General features: G+C 40.0%; 1 protein-coding gene across 7 annotated transcripts in view; it reads left to right on the forward strand.

The window, feature by feature from the left end:
• Positions 1-23,729, forward strand: part of LOC127434957 (glutamate receptor-interacting protein 1-like) — a 388,121-nt gene that overhangs the window by 266,504 nt on the left and 97,888 nt on the right. For all 7 annotated transcript variants that reach the window (XM_051688013.1, XM_051688014.1, XM_051688009.1 and 4 more), the window contains 2 exons: positions 3,612-3,692; positions 21,706-21,841. In XM_051688013.1, the coding sequence (XP_051543973.1) occupies positions 3,612-3,692; positions 21,706-21,841 (217 nt within the window). The remainder of the gene's footprint in view (positions 1-3,611; positions 3,693-21,705; positions 21,842-23,729) is intronic.

The following is a 23,729-nucleotide window of genomic DNA, read 5'->3' on the forward strand; positions in this document are numbered from 1 at the left end:
ATTCATACATTTAATAGTTTGCTGCATTTGATTTAACCCAGAAATGCCCTAGGAATTCCTGTCAGCCTTTTAACTGACTGATTTAAAATGGAGGAGACCTATTTGTCATCATCTGTGGTCTTCAGAAGGGTTCCTCTTGATTTTGACCTCTCCTCATTTCCATGAGCAGCTCTTGCTGGGAAATGACTTATTAATGAGAGGGTATTTTTAATACCTGATTCATTCTGATTCAGAGTTTTTTTTCTGCCATTGGTTCAGATGCCCACGCCTGCCACGGTCAATGAGCCAGCGCCCACGCCTGCCACGGTCAACGAGCAGGCGCCCACGCCTGCTACGGCCAACGAGCCAACGCCCACGCCTGCCACGGTCAACGAGCAGGCGCCCACGCCTGCTACGGCCAACGAGCCAACGCCCACGCCTGCCACGGCCAACGAGCCAGCGCCCACACCTGCCACGGTCAACGAGCCAACGCTCACGCCTGCCACGGCCAACGAGTTGCTAGCCTCGTCCGTCCCAGAGCCAGCGTTGCCAGCCTCGTCCGTCCCAGAGTCACCGTTGCCAGCCTCGCCCATCCCAGAGCCAGTATTGCCAGCCTCGCCCATCCCAGAGCCAGCGTTTCCAACTTCGGCCATCCAGAGGAGGAGGAAGTGAAGAAAAGTTTCCGTTCCCAAGTCCCTTCCCATGAACATGGCCACGGAGGTCGTTTCCAAGTCTCTGCCCGTGTTCACGACCACGGAGGTCATTCCTGATTCTCTTCCCATGCCCACGACTACAGAGGTTGTTCCCAAGTCTCAGCCCATGTCCACGTCCACAGAGGTCGTTCCCGAGTCTCCTCCCATGCCCACGACTACAGAGGTTGTTCCCAAGTCTCTTCCCAGGTACACGACCACGGAGGTCGTTTCCGAGTCTCTTCCCAGGTACACGACCACAGAGGTAATTCCCGAGTCTCTTCCCATGCCCACGACCACAGAGGTCATTTCCCATTCATTCAGGACTCTCTGTCTCGAGCCTCCCACGGCTCTGCCTTCCACGGCTTCGCCCCTCGATCCTGCCACGGCTTTGCCTTCCATGGCTTTGCCCCTCGAGCCTCTCCTGGCTCTGCCCCCAGAATCTTTCAAGGCTCTGCCCGCTCCCCCAGAGACTATTTCCCCAGCGGCTCTGCCTGTTCCCCCAGAGACTTTTTCCCCAGCGGCTCCACCCGCTCCCCCAGAGTCTATTCCTTCAGCAGCTCCGCGCCGCTCCCCCAGAGACTCCTCCTACAGCAGCTCCGCCACCTGACCCAGTCCCTGTCCTGCGGCCACCTCCCAGGCCTCCTGACCCTGTCTCGGCCCTGCGGCCACCTCCCAGGACTCCTGACCCAGTCCCCACCTTGAGGTCAACTCCTTGGTCTCCTGGCCGTCTGCCTGATCAGCTCTGGTCTCCTGGCCGCCCACCTGATCTGCTCTGGTCTCCTTGGTCTCCTGGCCATCCATCTGATCTGCTCTGGTCTCCTTGGTCTCCTAGCGGTCTGCCTGATCTGCTCTGGTCTCCTGGTCGTCCGCCTGATCTGCTCTGGTCCCCTGGCCGCCCGCCTGATCTGCTCTGGTCTCCTTGGTCTCCTGGACGCCCGTCTGATCTGCTCTGGTCTCCTTGGTCTCCTGGCCATCCACCTGATCTGCTCTGGTCTCCTGGCCGTCTGCCTGATCTGCTCTGGTCTCCTTGGTCTCCTGGCCACCTGCCTGATCTGCTCTGGTCTCCTTGGTCTCCTGGCCATTCGCCTGATCTGCTCTGGTCTCCTTGGTCCTCACTCCCACCGGCTCTGCCTCGGTCTTCAGAGCCCCCAGCTCCACCTCAGCACTCTGAACCTCTGGTTCCAGCTTGGTCCTCCGACCCTGCAGCATCGCCCTGGCTCTCCATCCCTCCAGCTCCGCTTTGGTCTCAAGCTTCCCTAACTTTGTCTTGTTCCTCTGCTCCCCTTGCCCCTTGTGCCCCCCTGAACTACCTGTTTTCCCCCACACCCCATGGACAATTTGTTTTTTTGGAGCGTCTGGAATCCGCTCCTCAAAAGGGGGGCTCTGTCACATTTTCCCTGTGTTTGCATTGACTTTTGTTGTAATTCTTGTTTAGTTCCCATGTTCCTGTTTCCTGTTAGTTTTTAGTCCTGTGTAGTTTCATTTTATGATTGGTTTTCCCCTGATTGTTTCTACAGGTGTTCCTCGTTCCCTTGTTTGCCCCTGTGTATTTAAGCCCTTGTTTTCCCTGTTTCCTTTGTCAGTCTTCACATGTATTGTCATGTTCTGTACTGGGTTCCCTGGGTTATGTTTTCATTTTTATTCTGAGTTACTTTGTTCATCTTTTGTTTCCATTAAAAGCTGCACTTAGATCCTTCATCCTCGCCTGCTGTGTTACAATAGTATATTTAATGCAACATGACCAGGGCTTAGAATAGAATAGAATAGAATGGAATATATTTAATGCAACATGACCAGGAGTGAGAATACAATAGAATATATTTGATGCAAAATGACCAGGGGTGGAATTAGAATAGAATATAGTATCTTTATTGCAACAAGACCAGGGCTGAAATTAGAATAGAATAGAATAGAATATCTTCCATGCAACATGACCAGGGGTTAAATTACAATACAGTATAGCATCTTTAATGCAACATGACCAGGGGTGAGAATAGAATAGAATGGATTGTCTTTAATGCAACATGAAGAGGAGTGAGAATAGAATAAAATATTTTAATGCAACATCACCAGGAGTGAGGATAGAATAGAATAGAATAGAATATGCAAATAAAAGTAGAACAAAGAATTCTGCAACAGATGGTATGGCCCTCACAGAGCCCAGATCTCAACATCATTAAGTCAGTCTGGGATTACTTGAAGAGACAGAAGCAATTAAGACAGCCTAAATTGTGGCATGTGCTCCAACATGCTTGGAACAACCTATTTTCCAACAATCTTGGAAAACTATGTACAAGCGTACCTAGGAAAATAACTGCTGTTTTAAAGGATTGGGTGGTCACAGCAAATATTGATTTTATTTATTATTTATTTTACAAATTATTCATGCCATTTATTATTAAAAACATCTTCACTATGAAATTTTTTTATACAATTGCCTTAAACTTTTGCACAGAACTGTAGTTTCTCCTTGAAGACCTTAAAGACTTTCCTGCTGTTCTTTAAGGGTCCCATTATGATTGGAGCCCTGCTGTCTGTTCACTGTATTCCACAACTCTAAACCTGAGCACACAATAGGATGGCCCTAGCTGGAGCTGCTCGCATTCAGTGAGAACCCTAATGCACTCACTGCATTTCACAGATGGAAGGCCGCTGTTCTCTGTGTAACAAGTATAATCAGCAGGGGAGCATGATGTGTTAAAAGCGTGTATGCCTTTATGTTTGTGTGTGTGTGTGTGAAGAGCTGACAGCTTCCACTCTGATTTATTTTTGTAGCATTGAAGGCTACGTCTATTTTAGAGTTTGTAGCCGTACATGACGGCTATAAACTCCTGTGAAGAAGGCTTACTTGTCTTTAGTCTCTTTGAATTTGTGTACATGTTGCTTGCATGTGACAAAGACATGTTTTCAAATGTAATTTGGTTTGCTTGTGTTTTGCAGATGAGGGGCCCTACACTAAACACTCCAATCCCTCCAGGCCACCAGATGGCGCGCTGGCCGTTAGGAGACAGAGTATTCCAGGTATGAAATATGATGTCTCACTTGTCTCAACTGTTCCTTTAAAGGAACAGTTAACCCCTAAAATAAAATTCTGTCATTGCTTGCTTTGTTTAGTGCTAAAACAATGCAATTTCTCGCATGAACGTGTAAATGAGCTTATCTCATGCAGTCATGAATGTGTGACTGACAACAACATTTTCACTGGAAAAATAACTTTCAAGTTGTTTCTCACCAAAACCTATTGTATGCCTTAAGAAGACTACAAGCCACATGGACTATTATTATGATAGTTTTGGGTCCAATAAGCTTTAAAGTGAGGCACTATCCACTGCCATTGTATTGAAAAGATTGACTGAGATTTATTAAAACGTTTCATTTTGTGTTCTGCATAAGAAGGAAAGTAATACAGGTTTGGAAAGACATGAGGGTGAGTAAATTTGGGTGAACTATAGTATCCCTTTATTGTTGTAAATTAGGGTTGTGGCTAATGGTAACCCTCATTCTGTGACACTCCCACAGGATTTGCAGTTACTACTTCCAAAGAGCTGACTGCAGTACCCTAAATAAACACAGTGTATGAATGTTGACTCTCCCGAGACTTTGCAGAACAACATTTGCCTTCTGGACACAACCATATATTAGTCATTACAACTCCCCAAAATGGCCGGCGTTTACTTTCAGTTGGAACTGCTACCGTTTACTTTCAGTGGGAATTGCCACCATTTACTTTCTAGTTGGAAGCCATTTGAAACTGTTGGAGTTTTATGCTAGTGTGCCTTACCAATTCGTCCAGCCCTGTGATGCTTCAGCGATTTTTAATCAGATTTAGAATGGTGTTGTTAAATCATTTACTTGTACGTTTCTGTACTTGGCATATTAACACACACAGTGATGTAATTAAAGCGCAGTATTCGATTACACATATTATGCATTAAAAATCATTCTAATAGTAATAACATTAACAAAGTATGAAACAATGTTCTTCTAAATATTTCCACATTAATGTTATAATTAACGGGTCTATGACTGGTTCACTAGTAATGTGACAAGATGAACAACTTGTACCCCAGAGTAATGTTTCAGTAGTCTTTAGAGAAGACCTGCTCCCCTATTGTGTTAGTTTTAGATCCTTTTTGAAACAGCTCTCATTTCTGTGCTAAAGAGAATAAAAAAAATGTCTCTCAGAGGGTGTTGAAATAAATTCCCTGTATAATCTCTCAGTACAGAGCTCTAATCACATCAAGCCCATCTTCAGAAGTGGTTAGCGTTTAGTATGACGGCTTTGGGGCCCTCGTGCCCACGTTCTGATGCTTTATGCCGTAGGCACAGGGCTCTTTGGACTGCTGTATTAAACCATCCATCTGAAGACAGATTAGGCGCAGACTGTGATGCTCCTGCCGAGTTCAGTGTGATGGTTTTACGGGTGTGCGTATCAGCGATGGTGGCACGTTGCATAATGCTTCCTTAGAAAATGAGTTTCTGCCAAAAGTGGGATTATAGGGCGCTGTCGCAAAGTGCTTTACATACATCAGACATACCATAGAACAAGCCAAGCGGATGCAACTGAACATTGTATTGGGCCGTGGGTGAAATATGAAGAGTGGGAAGTTACCTAACTTGTTGGATATGTTTCATTGGCTGTTCCTTATGCAATCACAGTTAGTTACTATGGACCTCATTCAGAGTTGCAACATATTTAATTTTTGACAGGAATGAAAACAGTTCTGTGAGGGATAGATGTACAGCTTGTTCAGTGGGTTGTAATGTTTAAATTGGTGGTGATTGTTCAGCTGATAAAACATTAAAATGCATCTTTCCAAAAAAAATATCAGCAGACAAAAAAACCCTAGAAAACACAAGTTGTGAAAATTAGATGTGATCTTGGGCCTTTATGCACTGCATACAATTGTACAGACTGTAAGTCTACCCCTTACAGCCTTACAGCATTTTTGAAGATTAATTTTTTATTATTTTTTTTTTTTTTTTTTTTTTTTTTGAATTTAAGACATGATACGCTGATTTAGCAAAATAATCGCAATATTTGCAATATTTTTTTTAAAGACATTACATTATTGTGGCAGATGAGTAAAGCATTGACTAGACTTTACAAAAAGTGGCTTTAGAAGGCAATTTATTTGTTGTTTTATTTCTGTATCACTGAACATAAGTCTGTCACTGGCCGACATTCCACAGCAATCCAGTCTGTAATATGTCCAAGGTAGACTTAGTGGCTGTTCACAAAGAACCCATTTGTGTATTTTGTCTGCATTAATTTTAATTGTTGGTCTGTATGAACATGTGTCATGTGGCTTTGACCATTGCATCACATCTTGCTGTTTTTCAGTGTCTCATGCCATGACCACTGTAATTTTAAGACGCAGTGTTGAGTTGAAAGTAGTTCAACTTGGAAAAACGTGTCTCCAGACCCCTATGTTCTGTGTCATTCAGTAGTGCTCTATTTAGAGTTTTTGAACCCGAATCCTGTGTGAATGGCTCCTTACTCATTCTGTTCTTTTTTTATATATAAACTAAAAAAAAGAAACATCCCTTTTTCAGGACACTGTATTTTAAAGATAATTTTGTAAAAATCCAAATAACTTTACAGATCTTTATTATAAAGGGTTTAAACAATGTTTTCCATGCTTGTTCAATGAACCATAAACAACTAATGAACATGCACCTGTGGAACGGTCGTTAAGACACTAATAGCTTACAGACGGCAGGCAATTAAGGTCACAGTTATAAAAACTTAGGACACTAAAGAGGCCTTTCTACTTACTCTGAAAAACACCAAAAGAAAGATGCCCAGGGTCCCAGATCTCAATCCCATTGAGCACATCTGGGACCTGTTGGATCGGAGGGTGAGGACTAGGGCCATTCCCCCCCAGAAATGTCCGGGAACTTGCAAGTGCCTTGGTGGAAGAGTGGGGTAACATCTCACAACAAGAACTGGCAAATCTGGTGCAGTCCATGAGGAGATGATGCACTGCAGTACTTAATGCAGCTGGTGGCCACACCAGATACTGACTGTTACTTTTGATTTTGACCCCCCCTTTGTTCAGGGACACATTATTCCATTTCTGTTAGTCACATGTCTGTGAAACTTGTTCAGTTTATGTCTTAGTTGTTGAATCTTTTTATGTTCATACAAATATTTACACATGTTAATTTGCTGAAAATAAAAGCAGTTGAAAGTGAGAGGACGTTTCTTTTTTTTTTTTTTTGCTGAGTTTATATAATAAATTGTACTTAGTAATATCTTCTATTGACAGCCCTACTTAAGTTTAGAGAAACCCAGCTAATAATATTCTTTGGTACATTCTTTTTTTTAATGTCTTAAGATGCCCATTCACATTGTCCATAAATGATTCAGTATTCGAGACACCCAGGAGTTGTTTATGAATATTAAAATCATTTAAACCTCAAGGACTGTCTGCATTAAACTTAAGTGATGCGGTTCACTAGAGCAGAGTGGCTTTAGACAGAAAGGAAGAATATGAAAACTGTTTTCCTTGCTTAGACTCTCCAAAGACCATATGTGCATCTGCTAAGTGTAGATATCCTGAATTTTTAAAGTGCTGATTTGAGTGATTTGTACTAGCTGATGAAGGATTTTATGCTGAGATACAAATAGAAATCGCTTGAGATTTTTTGTGTTGATGTGTTACCTTATACGACATTTAAATAGCCAATACTGAATAGGCTTTAGATATGTCACAGCCTCGAACGTACTTCCTAATCGATTGCAGATGGTTTTAGGGGGAGGGACTTAATCATTCTGGAGAGCATTTGATTGGACAAAAAGCTGTGTAGTGCAAGATGAGTCATCAATATTTTTTATGCATTTTCCAGGAAGTCAGAGACTGCATATATCTGCTAAAAGTACATTTTGGTAACTTTTGGAAGTGCACTAGCATATAAATTGCTTCAGAGCTAATATACATGGTCTAAAAGTGACTATTTTATTTTTTACTTTTTGGGTTGCACTGCTCTGGTTTACCATATCCTGTGAAACACCAGAACCCTCCAAAAAAAAACAAAAAAAACAAGAGAGAGTTGCCCAGGAGAGTTACTCAATCATGTGAGTCCCAAAGGTTCCGAAAATTAATGTAAGAATGGTTGACATCTCTCCACTCTTGCACCACCAATAGCTTAGCTGCACAGTTAAAACCCTATGATTAGTCCCCTGCACTGTAATTAATATGTATGAGAGGATTAGCAAATTGTTGCCTTGAATTGTGTAATTGAATCCATTGGGGGTTGTGTTCTTTAAATGATTATAATCACAAAATGTTTTAAGCAACGTAAAGATGAGCTAAAGCCTGCAGTGCAGAAGCCTCCCCAAGCTCATTGGGTTGCAGGTGAAGAGATAACGAAATATCATTCATGTATAACCTCAATTTCCTGCTACCACACTAGCTCATGCTTATCCCACATGCAGGTCCCCTGGCATACACATCTCTTTTTAAATGCCATGTTACCATTCGTCGTGCAGGCTTAGAATGAGAGAGGGAGTTAGCTGTGGAAGGCATTGGGTGTTGGGTGTTGGCTTGCAAGATAAAAAATGTTGTTGCATCAAAGTGATTCAGCACTTTCAAGACTGCATGTAACGCAGGATGCAACTACAGCGGCATCTATTAATTTTGCCTAAGAGCTGTCATAGAACTGTCGAAAGTGTGAAAGTTTAATGGAGGTTGTGGCTCATTTTAAAAGATTTTGTGGTGCTTCCTTGTGGGCATTTGAGTTTCTCAGGGAGTTTTAGGAGCTGTTCACACAGGACGCATTCTCGCATTTCAAAAAAATCCTGGGCAAAACACAACAGAATGGAATAAAATAGCCGAACTGTTTTTAACTTGAAACAGTGGGTTCATGTCCGCACTAGGCACAGCACAATGCACAACAACCGTTGCGCAACATCTTATATAATTTTTGTGAGAGTGGCTATTCTAGGGGTGGGAGTGTTTGCACTATCTGTGGGTGTTTGTGCGCAAACTTTGGGTGTATTTTATGGTAATGAAGTGCCGCAATTTTCAATTTTTTGAGAAATAGGTCATTGTGCTAAGACGTTTCAGAACAACTTCTGTTTTTTTAAACACCAAGTCTAAACTCGGTTCTTGCATTTGCAGTTTGGAGATTCCACCTGCAGGTGGTATTAAATTTCATGTCAGTGTCTGAAAATATAGGAACATCAAATTATGTCCATGACGATCACTGTTGTAGCAGTTTTATGAAACTAAAATTTATTAGATTTGTGTTAATCTTTCCAGAGGTCATGGATTATTTTTGAATTATTATTATTGCTTATATTTACAATTGTATGTATGATCTAATTTGTTGTAGAGTAATTTTTAAGTCACTGCAAAAAGGGCCGGTGGAAGAAGTTGGAGAGGGTAAAATGTTTGGATTTGAGGAGGTGGATATTTAAGATTTTTTTTTGACCACTTCATTATTTTGATAATACTTTGTGTAATTTGAATTTAGAAATTTTTTTGGGTTGTTTTGTTTTTGTGTGTGTGTGTGTGTGTGTGTGTGTGTGTGTTTTATAAATGAATAAAAATTTTAAAGCAAAATCGACTGGTAGAAGTGAAGTGCGTGCAAAAATCCCTCGATCCACAGCCTAACCTCAAGGCCGATACAATCACTGTTAATACCAGCCATGATTTGTTTGTCAGTTTGATCAGTATGATATATAATACTTACATTCTTTATAATATAATTGAGTCTTCATCTAAATCCTGAAGACAACCACATTTTCCACGCGTATACATGGAGTGTGTAACTGTCATAGAAATATGCCTGACATTCCACAAGGACACAGTTAATGCACAAAAGAAGTTAAGTCCATATTTCTATTTTCCTAATTCATTGCATACTGCTCAAAAGGACTAACAACTTATGAATGTGCTATCATTGTTTACATCGCTGGTGCTTGACAGGAAATGGACTATTTGATAGGTCACAGACTGTGCAATAACCGGAGAAGAACCTTAGAATAAAACTGCACTTGACACAGCCCGTTAGCACTTTGCACGCGCAATTTCACCAAACCCACTTGCGCCGGGACTTAGTGCATGCTTGCACAAAAATAACTTCATGGCCATGCCCACTGATTTTGCGTGTATGACATATCGCATAGTGGTAAAATAGGGCCCACAGTCTTAAAAATATAGTACTCATTTCACAAGATGTCACTGTGGTCTTAGATGTTCATACCAAACTGATCACACAAACCACCTCAGGAAATGCGGGGTTGCAACACTGACAAGACGCAACTTGGCCAAGTGTAAATGCATTTTATTGTTTAGGCCACATACATAAACTTCTCCCAAGCGGAAATGCGTCAGCATACCAATGTAAAAAAAAAAAAAATGCTGCACAAAAGCTGTTGTCTTTTGTACCACAATTCGAAGCAATTGTACCCACCAGTTTTTATGAGCTGCTTAAAGTGCAGCAAAATTTTGCTTCCCAGCATTATCATCATCATGTAAGTGAACGCTGTTATATTTGCATAGAGTGCAGGAATAGTAGATCGGATTCATATCCATTTTGCAGAGACAGAAGTGAGTACACCCCTCACATTTTAGTAAATATTTTATTATATCTTTTCATGTGACAACACTGAAGAAATGACACTTTGCTACAATGTAAAGTAGTGAGTGTACAGCTTGTATAACAGTGTAAATTTGCTGTCCCCTCAAAATAACTCAACACACAGCCATTAATGTCAAAACTGCTGGCAACAAAAGTGAGTACACCCCTAAGTGAAAATGTCCAAATTGGGCCCAAAGTGTCAATATTTTGTGTGGCCACCATTATTTTCCAGCACTGCCTTAACCCTTTAGGGCATGGAGTTCACCAGAGCTTCACAGGTTGCCACTGGAGTCCTCTTCCACTCCTCCATGACGACATCACGGAGCTGGTGGATGTTAGAGACCTTGCGCTCCTCCACCTTCCGTTTGAGGATGCCCCACAGATACTCAATAGGGTTTAGGTCTGGAGACATGCTTGGCCAGTCCATCACCTTTACCCTCAGCTTCTTTAGCAAGGCAGTTGTCGTCTTGGAGGTGTGTTTGGGGTCGCTATCATGTTGGAATACTGCCCTGCGGCCCAGTCTCCGAAGGGAGGGGATCATGCTCTGCTTCAGTATGTCACAGTACATGTTGGCATTCATGGTTCCCTTAATGAACTGTAGCTCCCCAGTGCCGGCAGCACTCATGCAGCCCCAGACCATGACACTCCCACCACCATGCTTGACTGTAGGCAAGACACACTTGTCTTTTTGCTCCTTACCTGGTTGCCGCCACACACGCTTGACACCATCTGAACCAAATAAGTTTATCTTGGTCTCATCAGACCATAGGACATGGTTCCAGTAATCCATGTCCTTAGTCTGCTTGTCTTCAGCAAACTGTTTGCGGGCTTTCTTGTGCATCATCTTTAGAAGAGTCTTCCTTCTGGGACGACAGCCATGCAGACCAATTTGATGCAGTGTGCGGCATATGGTCTGAGCACTGACAGGCTGACCCCCCCACCCCTTCAACCTCTGCAGCAATGCTGGCAGCACTCATACATCTATTTCCCAAAGACAACCTCTGGATATGACGCTGAGCACGTGCACTCAACTTCTTTGTTCGACCATGGCGAGGCCTGTTCTGAGTGGAACCTGTCCTGTTAAACCGCTGTATGGTCTTGCAGCTCAGTTTCAGGGTCTTGGCAATCTTCTTATAGCCTAGGCCATCTTTATGTAGAGCAACAATTCTTTTTTTAAGATCCTCAGAGTTCTTTGCCATGAGGTGCCATGTTGAACTTCCAGTGACCAGTATGAGAGAGTGAGAGCGATTAACACCAAATTTAACATACCTGCTCCCCATTCACACCCAGGACCTTGTAACACTAACGAATCACATGACACCGGGGAGGGAAAATGGCTAATTGTGCCCAATTTGGACATTTTCACTTAGGGGTGTACTCACTTTTGTTGCCAGCGGTTTTGACATTAATGGCTGTGTGTTGAGTTATTTTGAGGGGACAGCAAATTTACACTGTTATACAAGCTGTACACTCACTACTTTACATTGTAGCAAAGTGTCATTTCTTCAGTGTTGTCACATGAAAAGATATAATAAAATATTTACTAAAATGTGAGGGGTGTACTCACTTCTGTGAGATACTGTATATGTGACTTAATCGGACAACAATCTGATTGATCAAGACGCATGAAGTGACTAGGTCCATTGGCTCTTAGATTTTTTTGCTTTTTGTTTTCGTTCTACTGAAATGCCTTTCCGTAGTGGACTGGACCCCTCTGAGGGGTCTTAATGTGTCAGAAGCAGATAAGTAAAGAGATAATAGGTAGATGTGTAGGCTTGCACTTCATAGCTCAATGCGCCTCTGTGAAATTCATGATAAATGCTCTGAAACTTTTTCTCCCAGAAGACTCTGGTTGGCGCAGGAGCCAACAGAAAGTGTTTTTCATATGCGTGTGTGTATGTGTGTGTGTGTGTGTGTGTGTGTGTGTGTTGTCCTTTTTCAGAAGAGAGGTCAGCTCTGTATACATTAAGGTTTACTTCCAACTCCTCCAGTTCAGCAGGTATTTAAATCTATTAAAACTGGCACTCAAATGTAATCCTATTATTAGAGCTACTGTAGTTCTACTCGCTTGTGGTAGGATTAGGCCTGGGAGATATAGCTACCAAATTTATATCTTGACAATTTTCAGACTTTTGACAATATTTAATATATTTCTCATTATTTATATTTGCTCTGAAATGGCTTTTTTATTATTATTATTAAAAGAACCATCATTTTGACAATTGGATTCAAAATGTTTTAGTAAAGAAGTAAATACACAATGTTTATTGCAACAATACATAGTAATAAACAGCAACATTTATCTACATATATTTTTTACTAAGATATTTTAGTATATGAAAAATGCCACATGTGTAATTAAGGGAACATTTGTGAGCGATGATGGCACAAACAAATTGCTAAATTAAGGTTTTGACCTGATTTTGAACAGACCGGACTATTTTTTAGCTGACTGATTCATGGAAATGAATCAAACTTTACCAACTTGAACAGTGTTTTTGATACTGAATCTTAAATCACAGATGCTATTTATTCATATGTAAGTCTCAAGACATGGAAGGTCTGTGAAACTTGTTTAATGACCTCTTTAGGAAACTTAATATCTAACTGAAATCATCCCTATACTCACTACAGTATCTAGCTTAATTTTATATCACCAGCAAAATCAGCAGGATTATATAAGAACATATTGCCTAGCCTGATTTAGGTATTTTATTGATGTGGTGTTTTCTACCTTTTTGACTGTTTCTAAACTGTCTCAGTGTGGCTGGAAATATTGATCCTTCTCTCATTCAGCTTCAAAATGGAGTCCATCAACAGGGAAAATAGCCTTTAAGAACCACTGTGGTCAATTCACAGCACAGAAGATACTTATATGGCATGCAGAAAAAAGGGATTTCCAAGTCTCAATGTAATAAAGTCTATCATAATTAAACATTAGCAAAGAGAGCCATTATTACATTCAAATGCCAGATTGTTTATACCCAGAATGCAAATATCACATTCAATTATTAATTTCATTAGTTGCAGTCAATAATTTGTCTGCACTTTGAAGAAGCGGTTAAGTAATTGTGTAATGAATGGTGTCTAGGAAGGTCTTTATTATAATTGTAATTCTGAACTAATTTTGGAGTAATTAAAGCGATTGTTTCAGAATTAGTTTACTGTTGTATCCCGCAAATGTTTACTGGCATCAACTATTAGTCATGGCTGGCCCTATTTTGAATTAAGGGCCTTTTTTTCTCCTTTTGACTGCTAAATTCTTGCTGGTGGAAAGCTAGTTCAGTGGTGAGCCCACATTCCGGTATGCCCACAGCCCTCATAGAGACTTAAAGCGTGAACTGACAATGAGCATTTACCAAAATGTTTTCATTGCACCTCCGAGCAATGTTCTAGACAAAATTATTCTCCATTCCAGACCATGCTGATATCCACGTGTGAGCACAGAAAACAACAGCGTTTCTCTAAATCAAAGCTGTTGGTGTTGTGACTTGTATTGAGAACACAAGAATAGTTCACCCAAAAATTAAAATCCTGTCATTATTTACTCACCATCATGTCATTCCAAGCCTGTTATTTTTTTCTGTGGAATGAAAAATAAGAAAATTCATGCTTGTCTTTCCCATAACAATAGTTTGTAGTAACCAAATCTGTAAAGCTCCAAACTGGACAAAAAAGCACAATAAAAGTAGTCCATGTGACTTGTGCACTATATGCCAAGTCTTCTAAATCCATACAATAGCTTTATTTAAGGAACAGGCCAAAATTTAGGTTGTTATTTACTGATAATCTTGCCCTCCAGTGAGCTGTTAACTTAAGAACCCGATCAGTATGATTCGTGAACGAATCATTCTTTTAAGCCGGTTCTTTTCAAAGGACCAGTTGATCTGGTTCACAAATCGGACTGTTCTAGTTCTTTACTTCAGTCCACAGAATTCATGATCGAGATTATATCTCATTGAGGGCAAGATTATCAGTGCATAATGACTTAATTTCAGTCTGTTGCTCACACATATCTATCATATGGAATATAGCGAACAAGTCTGAGAAATTGCTCATTTTTGGAGTTTGACAGAGGTGGTCACTATGAACTGTTGTTGTATGGAAAGAGCTGCTTGAAAAAATTTAAAATTCTCCTTTTGTAAAACTATATGGGTTCGGAACAACATTAGGGAGTGAACAATGACAGAATATCAAAAATGGCAGACGCATATGCTGTGCAAACCTGTCAAGTTTTGAACAGGCTATAGCCCTGTTCACACCACCAGTGGCACAGCAAAGCAACAGGATGTGATTCATTTTCAAGGAGTGTACAGCAGCTTCCGGTGATACGAGTGACAGTGACCATTGGTGACAAGATATGGGTGTGGCGAGCGACACGACAAAGTTTAGAAAAGTTTAACTTTATGCAAATGATGAGGATATAGTTAAACAATCATGTGTGGAAAACTGTGTCAGAAACTGTCACCATTCTGAGTGAGTTTGTTTCATATATTGATAGATTATTAATCTTGCTCATTATATGATGCATTGAGCACTGCTGCAGTTTATATAAAACATGAATGTTCATTTTTATAGGCAACAGAACTGATTAATTATCAATGACGTGTCAGAAATTGTCAGCATTCTGTGTGTTTAATTCATACATTAATAGATCGTTGTTAATCTTGTTAATTATATGATGCAATGAGCACCTGTGACGTGCACAGAACCGGGGCAGCAGGGGTGCAAGTTTGTGTTTCATGAAGGTACAAGTGAAACGTGACAGAAGATATATGTTTACAGCATATAAAAGCATCTAAAAGCTTTTTCCTTCAGGCCGCTACTTGATATAAATTTAATATGTGTGTGAAGTAATGTGTTGTTTTCTACTCGCAAGCTTTCCGATCGGCATGATGATTTGACAGTATGATTAACAGTGTGTGTAGAGTAAATAATTACATTTCAAAAGTTATGGAAACGGAACACTTTCTCAGCAAATTAAGAAACACCTGGTAATACATGTTTATATTGCCTGTATGCATTGTAACGTCTTTAAAACGACACCAATTTTGTGTTATTGAGGCAAGTAGTTATTAATTATTTAGATGATTTCTTTTTCAGCACGTAATGTCAGAAGTATGCCAAAATATTTTATGTAGGCCTATTATTAAAGCGACTCAAGAGCAAGCATATAGTAATTTCCTAATTTATTTTCGATAATTTCATAAATAATTTTGAATCCATAAATGACATTGCTTTTGTTTATTTATGAAACATATAGTTAGCATTTTATAGAACTATAAATGCAAACCAGATAAAATGTCCACTCTATGTATTGTGTTGTCAGTTCATCAACAGATTAATACTCGATTGCTACCGCATTTCCGACATCACATGGCACACCTGCAGTGTAGACAGATTTATTAATTATAATGGATCGGTCGCGTCGTTTTCAGTGATAGAAATGTAATACGTCTTTTATAGAATACAGCCATTAACTGAAGGTGCTGTTTGATTCAGGAAAGCCAGTTTGGTTTTTGTTTAAACTAGTAGACTAATCACTTTCAGAAAAGTACCATAGTATTACCATTTTTGGACATGTGGGCTCCCACTCAAAACCATGGTGACGAGGTCAGAATGGAAGCAATAGAGATAAAAGGATAAAGTGAGGGTTCATTAATAAGAAATGTGAAGAGAGTGATGAGGCAAGAAAAAGATTTGAGCCCTATATATATATATATATATGACACTGTGTCATTATCAGGGTAATACCATGGTACTGAATAATTATATTCATATTTCATGATACTGTCGTAGTACTCCAAGATACTTAAAAAAAAAAAAATACTATGGTTCTACTATGACACATGTCAATAACATGGGATTATCACAGACCATGTCTAAAAAAAAAAAAGTGTAAACTGTGGTGCTTTTTGTTAGGAATATAACAGAATAGGCTATTATTTGTCAAAAAGGAAATAATGGAAAAAATTCTGTTTATAATACAAGAAAAATGCTTAAATACTTAAGAATCAAAGAATTAAGTAAGTGATACATTTAAAAAAAATATATAATAATAATAATAATAATAATAATAATAATAATAATAAAATAAAAATCAGTGCCCTTTTTTTATCCTTTCGTCCCTGTCCCTGCTGAGGTTTGTGCACGCCACTAATGAGCACTGCTGCAGGTTATATATAACCTGCAGAATGTAAATTTATAGAGCCAAGAGAACTTATTCCTTGTCAAATTAGAATGATACCTTATAGTTTACCAGCAGTACATCTCATCTGTGATTTGATTTTCTAATACTATAGTTGTGCAGTCCACCAATAACAAGTGTATTTGTCTGCATCCCACAAGACGACAAGGAACACCCACCTCACTTCACGACAAGTCCATGACAAAGCGTTTCTATTGGCTGAAAGAACTTTTAAACTCCTATGCAATTCCTGTATGATTCATGTTGTCTTATCTTTGTAAATAGTACCCAAGAATAACTATTAAATTATATTTCACATATCATATTATTAAACCGGAGATATAAATGGATAAATTAAACCTTTATCTTTTCTGTTTTCTCCAGTTAGCTCACAAGCTAATCAGTTAGCCTATTAGCTTAGCGTAGTTTCTTCTCCTCTTCATTTTCACCACGTTTCTCCTCACTGTCGCCACCTAGTTATACGGTGGTATGATTGTATTCTATAGAACTTTTACGTTTCGGTATATTTCAATTTTAATCTTTGTGTTTAGGGTATATTAGGTATATGGGTTGCTGCGGGACTCCAAATAAACACAGCAAACACAGTGTATGAATGTTGCATCAAACTTTTGCAAGACCTCAGCATTTCACCGGTTATGTGAAGGGGCATGCCTTGCAGTATTCTTGCAGGACACAGACAGAGCCTTCTCACCATTAACGTTGAAGCAGTAAGAACGCCCACTAACAACTTCACAGTACAGGGACTAGTTACATCAAACGACAATGTCTGGTGTTGGAACGGGACTAATGATTGCAGGTTAGCGTCTTCTGTCACAGTTTGGGATAAACCTGCACACATCGACTCAGCCGCCAATGTAGATGTCTTTATCTCTTTTGCTCTATCTGTCTCTCTTGTTATATATTTGACTCTGTCATACACTCCATCTCTTCTGTTTCTCTTTCCCTGTATCTCTCTTTTAATCTCTCATGCTGTCTCAAACTCTCTCTCTCTCAATACCTGTCTGATGGACCCAGCAGTCTCTAGTATCTTCGATTATGCCACAGAAATCCATCGGCTTTGAAAAAGCTGATGGCCAACCTCATCACCGTGGCAACATGGCAAGGTAACACTAGCTCTATCTAAAGAGGAAAGGTGGTTGCAGGGACATGGAATGAAATGAAAGACCACAAGTAATGGGATCAACTTATCAACCTCCACACCTGTCCCAGTGTTACCCCCAGAGCTCAGCTCATTAGATCCCAGCGGCCCTTTTCCAAGCTCAGGCCAAGATATTGCACTGAACCCTCTGTGAACTAAGAGAAACATGCTTTCCCAGACAGCTTAAGACTGAGCTTGTAATATGACAGTGGCATACTGTCACCACAAATTGCTTGGATATTGGATGACCCACAGTGGGCCCATCGGTGCAGTTGCATCTATTGTATATTGTGGATACAGCCGTGTTTGGCTTGGAATGTGTTTATGTTTGAAAGTATATATATGTTTAATATGACATTAGACAATCAGAGATATGAAATGACGGTTATATTTTACTTTGCCATATTACAGACTTCACACAGTCATGGAACATTGTCATTTCTATAGTGATTATATTATTATTATTATTATTATTATTATTTCTAGTTTTGGACTGCTATAAAATATTGCTCTTTGTAAGTGCTTGTGTAAAGTAAAACTAGCTTGTAAGCTGATGTTAAAACATCAGTCTCTTCATTGAGGGTTTTATTGGAGAGATTTGTACAGTAATAAGTATGATTGTTTACAGTACATCCAATAAATCAGAAGACTGCTTGCACAGTCTTGGCTTCCTCCTGAAGTGGTTTGATCCGGTCTTTTTACTCAGTTCAGGTTTTACAGTATTTTAAATGCACCGAGGAGGGAAGATGTAAAAAAACAAAACAATGTAAACTAAATCAAGGAGCTATCCTAAATTCCTTACGCCTTGTGTTTGTTTTAATTATTTAGCCTAAGTTTGAAATTTTTCACACAAAAGTTTTCCTGTCTTCCACATGGCGAGAGTTAATTTAATGCTGTCACAAATCTCAGAAAGACCCATAATTTATTATTTACCCGAATGAGAGGTGAGAAATGACAGCAACATTTATAATTTGTCCCTCTGTAATTTTTCACTGTCAGTTGAATCCCCTGAAGATCTTTTAATCAAATTATTTGATGAAAGCTTAAGGCAAATTGAGCAGTTCTTCTACTGTTAATCATTAAAAGATTGGCACACAGCACGAAGCATGTTATAGATTGAAATCTCTTTTGAAAATTGATTCCCATTTTTTCTCACGACAAGATGTTGTGCCTCTCCCAAACACAAACTAACACACACACTAAATTATTCAGCATTTCCTTTTGGCACATTATAGGTTTGATTTCTCTTTTTTTAATTACTTCGCTGTCTTTGACATGTCAGCATGTTAAGTTTGGACCGGAAGCTCCCTGCTTGACTCCCAAGGCTTGCCCGGAGGTTCAGGTTCAGGCTCGATATTGAGAACCGATCTAACCCCTTTCTTTCCTGGGTCACATTTCTACAATGCTCCTGTCCTGTGTCAATATGGCAGCAGTATTGATCTGAGTTGGAGTGCAATGTCAAATCTGTTTCCTCCTCTGCTGAGGGTTACTGCATTGCTGATTTATATGCAAAGGGCTGTGCAGCAGTTATGGATTTTAGGGCAAAACCAAGCTGATGGATTTGTAATGGATATACAGATTTCATGATTTGATTACAGATTTAGAAACCCTTTTCTGTGAGGTTTATAATGTATGACCCAGCAGATTCAAAGTGTTTATTCTAATAGAAGTGTGCAAGACTGCTATTGAAGCTGTTTACGACTAGGGAAGTGCATTTTGATCATTTTGACTACTGTTGTTCTCCGATAAATCAACTGAGCGCTTGGGGTTTCAATTGTTCAAGTGAGTGCTTGGTTGTCAGCGTTTTTCTTTTTTTTTTTTTTTTTTTTTTTTGCATCTTGCGGATCTCTAAGACATCAAGGGCCCTATTTTAAGAGCACTATGCCTTAAGCGCAGTGCTATGCGATGCATCATACGTGCTAAGTCAGTGGGCATGGCCATGAAGTTTAAATATTTTCGTGGAAGCATGCACTAAGTCTAGGTGCAAACCATGGGTTGGTGAAAAGCCGCGCGCAAAGTGCTTTGCACTGGCACGAAAATTGCAATTAGAATTAGCGCTCTCATAAAAATCGGATAAGATGTAGTACATGGTTGTTGCGCTTAGTGCGATAATGAAATTAGAGCCCCGTTTCAAGTTTAACGAAGTTGCACTTAATTGTGCTCTGTACAGTGTAGTGATGTTTCGTTCGTGGACGAATCGGTGGTTTTGAACAAATCTTTTAAGTGAATGAATCATTCTTGTGCACTTCACACTGACTCCTAATTCTTGCTTTCAAAGCAAATGAGCTCTAGTTTGAAGTGCAAGACTTCTCTTGCCTGTAAAGACAGACCATAGTGTGACAATAGCATTTGTGAGCAGCATATGAAGGAGCATATTATTGGTTTTACACCCCTATGTCTCTCTCTCTGTCTCTCAAATTCTCTGTCTCTCGGTCGGTCGGGTGGTTGGTCTTTCAGTCTGTCTGGTGTTGTCTATCTAGTCTACCTAGAAATTAATTGGTCATAAGGTTTGGAAACCCTGAGTCAAGTACTCAGGTACTAGTGCCCATCCCAAGTCTTTACTAGAGTATTTATTGAGCTCTATTTATTGTCACTGAAGAGCAAGTGCCTTTTATTTTGTTTCCATTCTAGCCTTTAAGTACTGAAGAAAAAGCTTTTCTTGTACCCTGTGTCACGTTATTGCCATCCTCCTGTGGAGAGATGATCAGCATGTCTGTTTTATCAGTGGCCTCTGGAGCGGTATGGAGTTCCAGCTCCCCCCAGTATCTGTCCTACAGTACCTGCCACTGAAAGATAGAGTGAGAGGAAAGGAAACTGAGAAAAGGCATATACATCCATCTTTTCTTCCCTCCAGTGACGAGAGAGGCATTACAAATCCCTTATTTCTATTTCTTCTCCAGCTAAGACAGCTGATGTTGTTGATGGTAGGGTGTGAGAGAAGGGAGGAGAGGACACACTGCTTGCGCAGATATACAGCATACTTAATGTGACTTTGATGATCTCGCTGAGGGATTGAATGACAGCCTGTCGATGAAGTAGAGAGCAGCGGAGAGATGCGTCTGCCTAACCAGCAAAATCTGTGCAAGCAGATGAGGATATAGGACCAAAGAGTGATTTTGTTTAAAGGGATAGTTCACCCAGAAAAGAAAACTGTGTCATCACTTACTCATCTTTATGTTGTTTGACACCCATTTTACTTTATTTATTTCATTGTTCACAAAAGAAGATTAGCGGGATGTTCACTCTGCTCTTTTTCATACAATGAAAGTGAATGGTGATGAGGGCTTGTCAAGCTTCAGAAATGACAATAAGTGTACCATAAAAGTAGTCTTTGTGCTATATCCCAAGTCATCTGAAGAAATTTGATAGCTTTGTTTGAGAAACAGAGCAAAGTTTAGGCTGTTTTTCTGAAAATCTTCCTCTCCATCGTAGTTCTTAAATTCCGGTCAAATCTACAGTCTTTTTCTCGCTCAGCGCTTTTGATTGGCGTCAGAAGATTTTGAATATAGTGCAAGTTGAAGTGACTACTTTTATGTTGGGTTGTAGTAATTTTTGTGCTTGACAGCCCCTGGTCACCATTCACTTTCATAGAATGTAAAAGAGCAGCAAGAACATTCTGCAAAAATTCTGAAGAAAATCATATAAGTTTAAAACAACATGAGGGTGAGTAAATGATGACAGATTTTTAATTTTTGGGTGAACTATTCCTTTAAAAGAACAATATGGAGATAAACTGGAAGTGAGACGAGATTGAAATGGTCTCACTATATTTCGGAGTCTCTCTCTCTCTCTCTCACACACACACACACACACACACACACACACACACAAACACACAGAGCACTCTGGAGTGTAGGTATAACTAATTACCAGCCAGGACAAAGAGAGGTAAATTGAGTAAGAGAGAGAGAGAGAGTAAGAGAGAGAGAGAGAGAGAGAGGCCAGGATGCCTGATCACAGTCATTTAGAGGAGAGGAGAGAGAGAGGTATGGCAGCTGCTGGCCTCCTCTGCTCCTGTAACCCACTCATCTCCTGTCTCTGCTCTTCCTCTCCCACCTCCCCCCACCCTACTCCTCCTCCCTCCTTCTGTTTTACAGACGAATTTAAGGGCACAAGCACTGTGGAGCTGATCAAGAAGGAAGGCACCACCCTGGGCCTGACCGTATCCGGAGGCATCGACAAAGACGGCAAGCCCCGTGTCTCAAACTTGCGCCAGGGCGGAATCGCTGCCAGGTTAGTGTATAGGGTCAGGGTGTGTTTAAAGGTGAAGTGTGTGGTCTTTGTGATTTTAAAGCTGATGTGTGTAATTTTTTTCAACCTGGTCTCATAGAAACACATTACCATACCTACATTTTTGCAAAAGGATTTTAACTTGGCTGTTTGTACAAATCACTGCAGTTTCCTGGTGAAGTGAAAACTAGAGGCGCTACAACATTGACTTTTTATTCAGTTTCACACAAATCCCGAGTAGAATGGCAGATTATCACTTTATACACACTTTTCGCCCTGTTCCTCACACAATGCTATGTTATGAAATCAAAACCCTTTTACTATAGTGCATGACTTGCAAGGTGATACATTTTAACATTTGCATAATTTTTACATAACCAACTACATTTACAAGTTTGTTCAATGCAATCAAATTGCGCCGTAGCTCAAAAGTTGCTCTTCTGATGCAAAGGACTGGGATACGAGGCCTGAAGAGCACGCAAGTCGACGCATGAGCCGAAAGTGTCATAGACGAACCACAAAAGGACGTAGTTGCTTCAGCAATTGCATTTTTATTTCACATTTGCTTTTTTATGATGCTATCAGTTAGATTTAGGTTTAAGGTTTAGGATAGGGAGGTAGGTTTTGTAAATTTAAAACTAGATAGAGCATTAAGCTTAAAAACCGTATCTGTTTGGGAGAACATTTAATTCGCTTTTAGCGCCACAGAGTGGACTTTTCATGAACCACGTAATATCATTTTGGAAAAAGATTGTTTTTTCTCCAATTTTCATGAGATCATGTTGAGTTTTTCCTGATGTTAAAGTATTTTCTCCTATCTTGGCTAAATATGCAGAGTCAACTATAAGTTAACCATTCTTGGGATGATTTCCCCGAAAAGTGTCAACATTGCAACTCTGTGGCGCTTTCAAACATTGATATCTCAGTTAGCACACGTACATCTCCGAGATGTCTGATTTAGATTGTTTCATCTTGAAAGCATCACAATCTAATTTGCATCTGCTAAACATCTTAAAAAGATAAGATTTACAACACTATAAATCATAAACGTCTCAAAGACATCTGCTGAATGTCTTATTGACATCCGAGGCATACTTACTGACATCTTATAGGTGTATTGCAGATGAGAAAACAACATAAAACATTTGTCTTCCAAATGTAAACACACACACATCAAATAGACGTCTTTAAGTATGTGTTCTAGCAGGGATGTTTTTTAGGTTTTTTTTATGTGCATAAACAACTATAAGTGAGCCATTTGTAGATTGACGACAACTTGTGTGGTGCTTTCAAAACTGAGCCACAACTTCTGATCAATGGCGTGAGTTAGGGGTGGGACTAACAGTTTGGCTGAACAATAGCAGATAAGGGGTCGGTAGGACTGTTTTGGAAACATGTTTGGAAACCATCATTAGTGGTGCTTGCTAAGGCATTCAAAAAACCTTAGCAACCGCATAGCGACATCCACATTTTCTTCAAAATATTTAACAATCTACTTTGCTCTTTTAATCCAGTTTGGCGATGCTTGTGATGCAGAAAATGTACACTTCACATCTAAAGCTGTGTATTCTGTACGTTTTTTATTTTCTGTGTTGATGGTAATAAGTTCACTAAGTCAGCATCAATTGAAGAGAGATTGGGTTCAGAGTCCGCGTGCGTGTGTGTGCCTGTATGTACTGTATTTATTCTTTTGTCTCTGCACACAGAGACAAAGTGCATGTTGTCTGTGCACATTGTATGTGTGTATTTGTATAAGGTAGAGAAGAATCCTTTAATCAATACTACATTCAGTCAGAACTCTTCTCTAGTTTCCATACTGGCTCCTGGAAATTGCAGATGTTCCTCTGCTCACTACAGTGTCACCCCTCTCTATGAATACACACACACACAC

The sequence above is a fragment of the Myxocyprinus asiaticus genome, chromosome 45 (assembly GCF_019703515.2).
Source record: "Myxocyprinus asiaticus isolate MX2 ecotype Aquarium Trade chromosome 45, UBuf_Myxa_2, whole genome shotgun sequence".
Lineage (NCBI taxonomy): Eukaryota > Metazoa > Chordata > Actinopteri > Cypriniformes > Catostomidae > Myxocyprinus > Myxocyprinus asiaticus.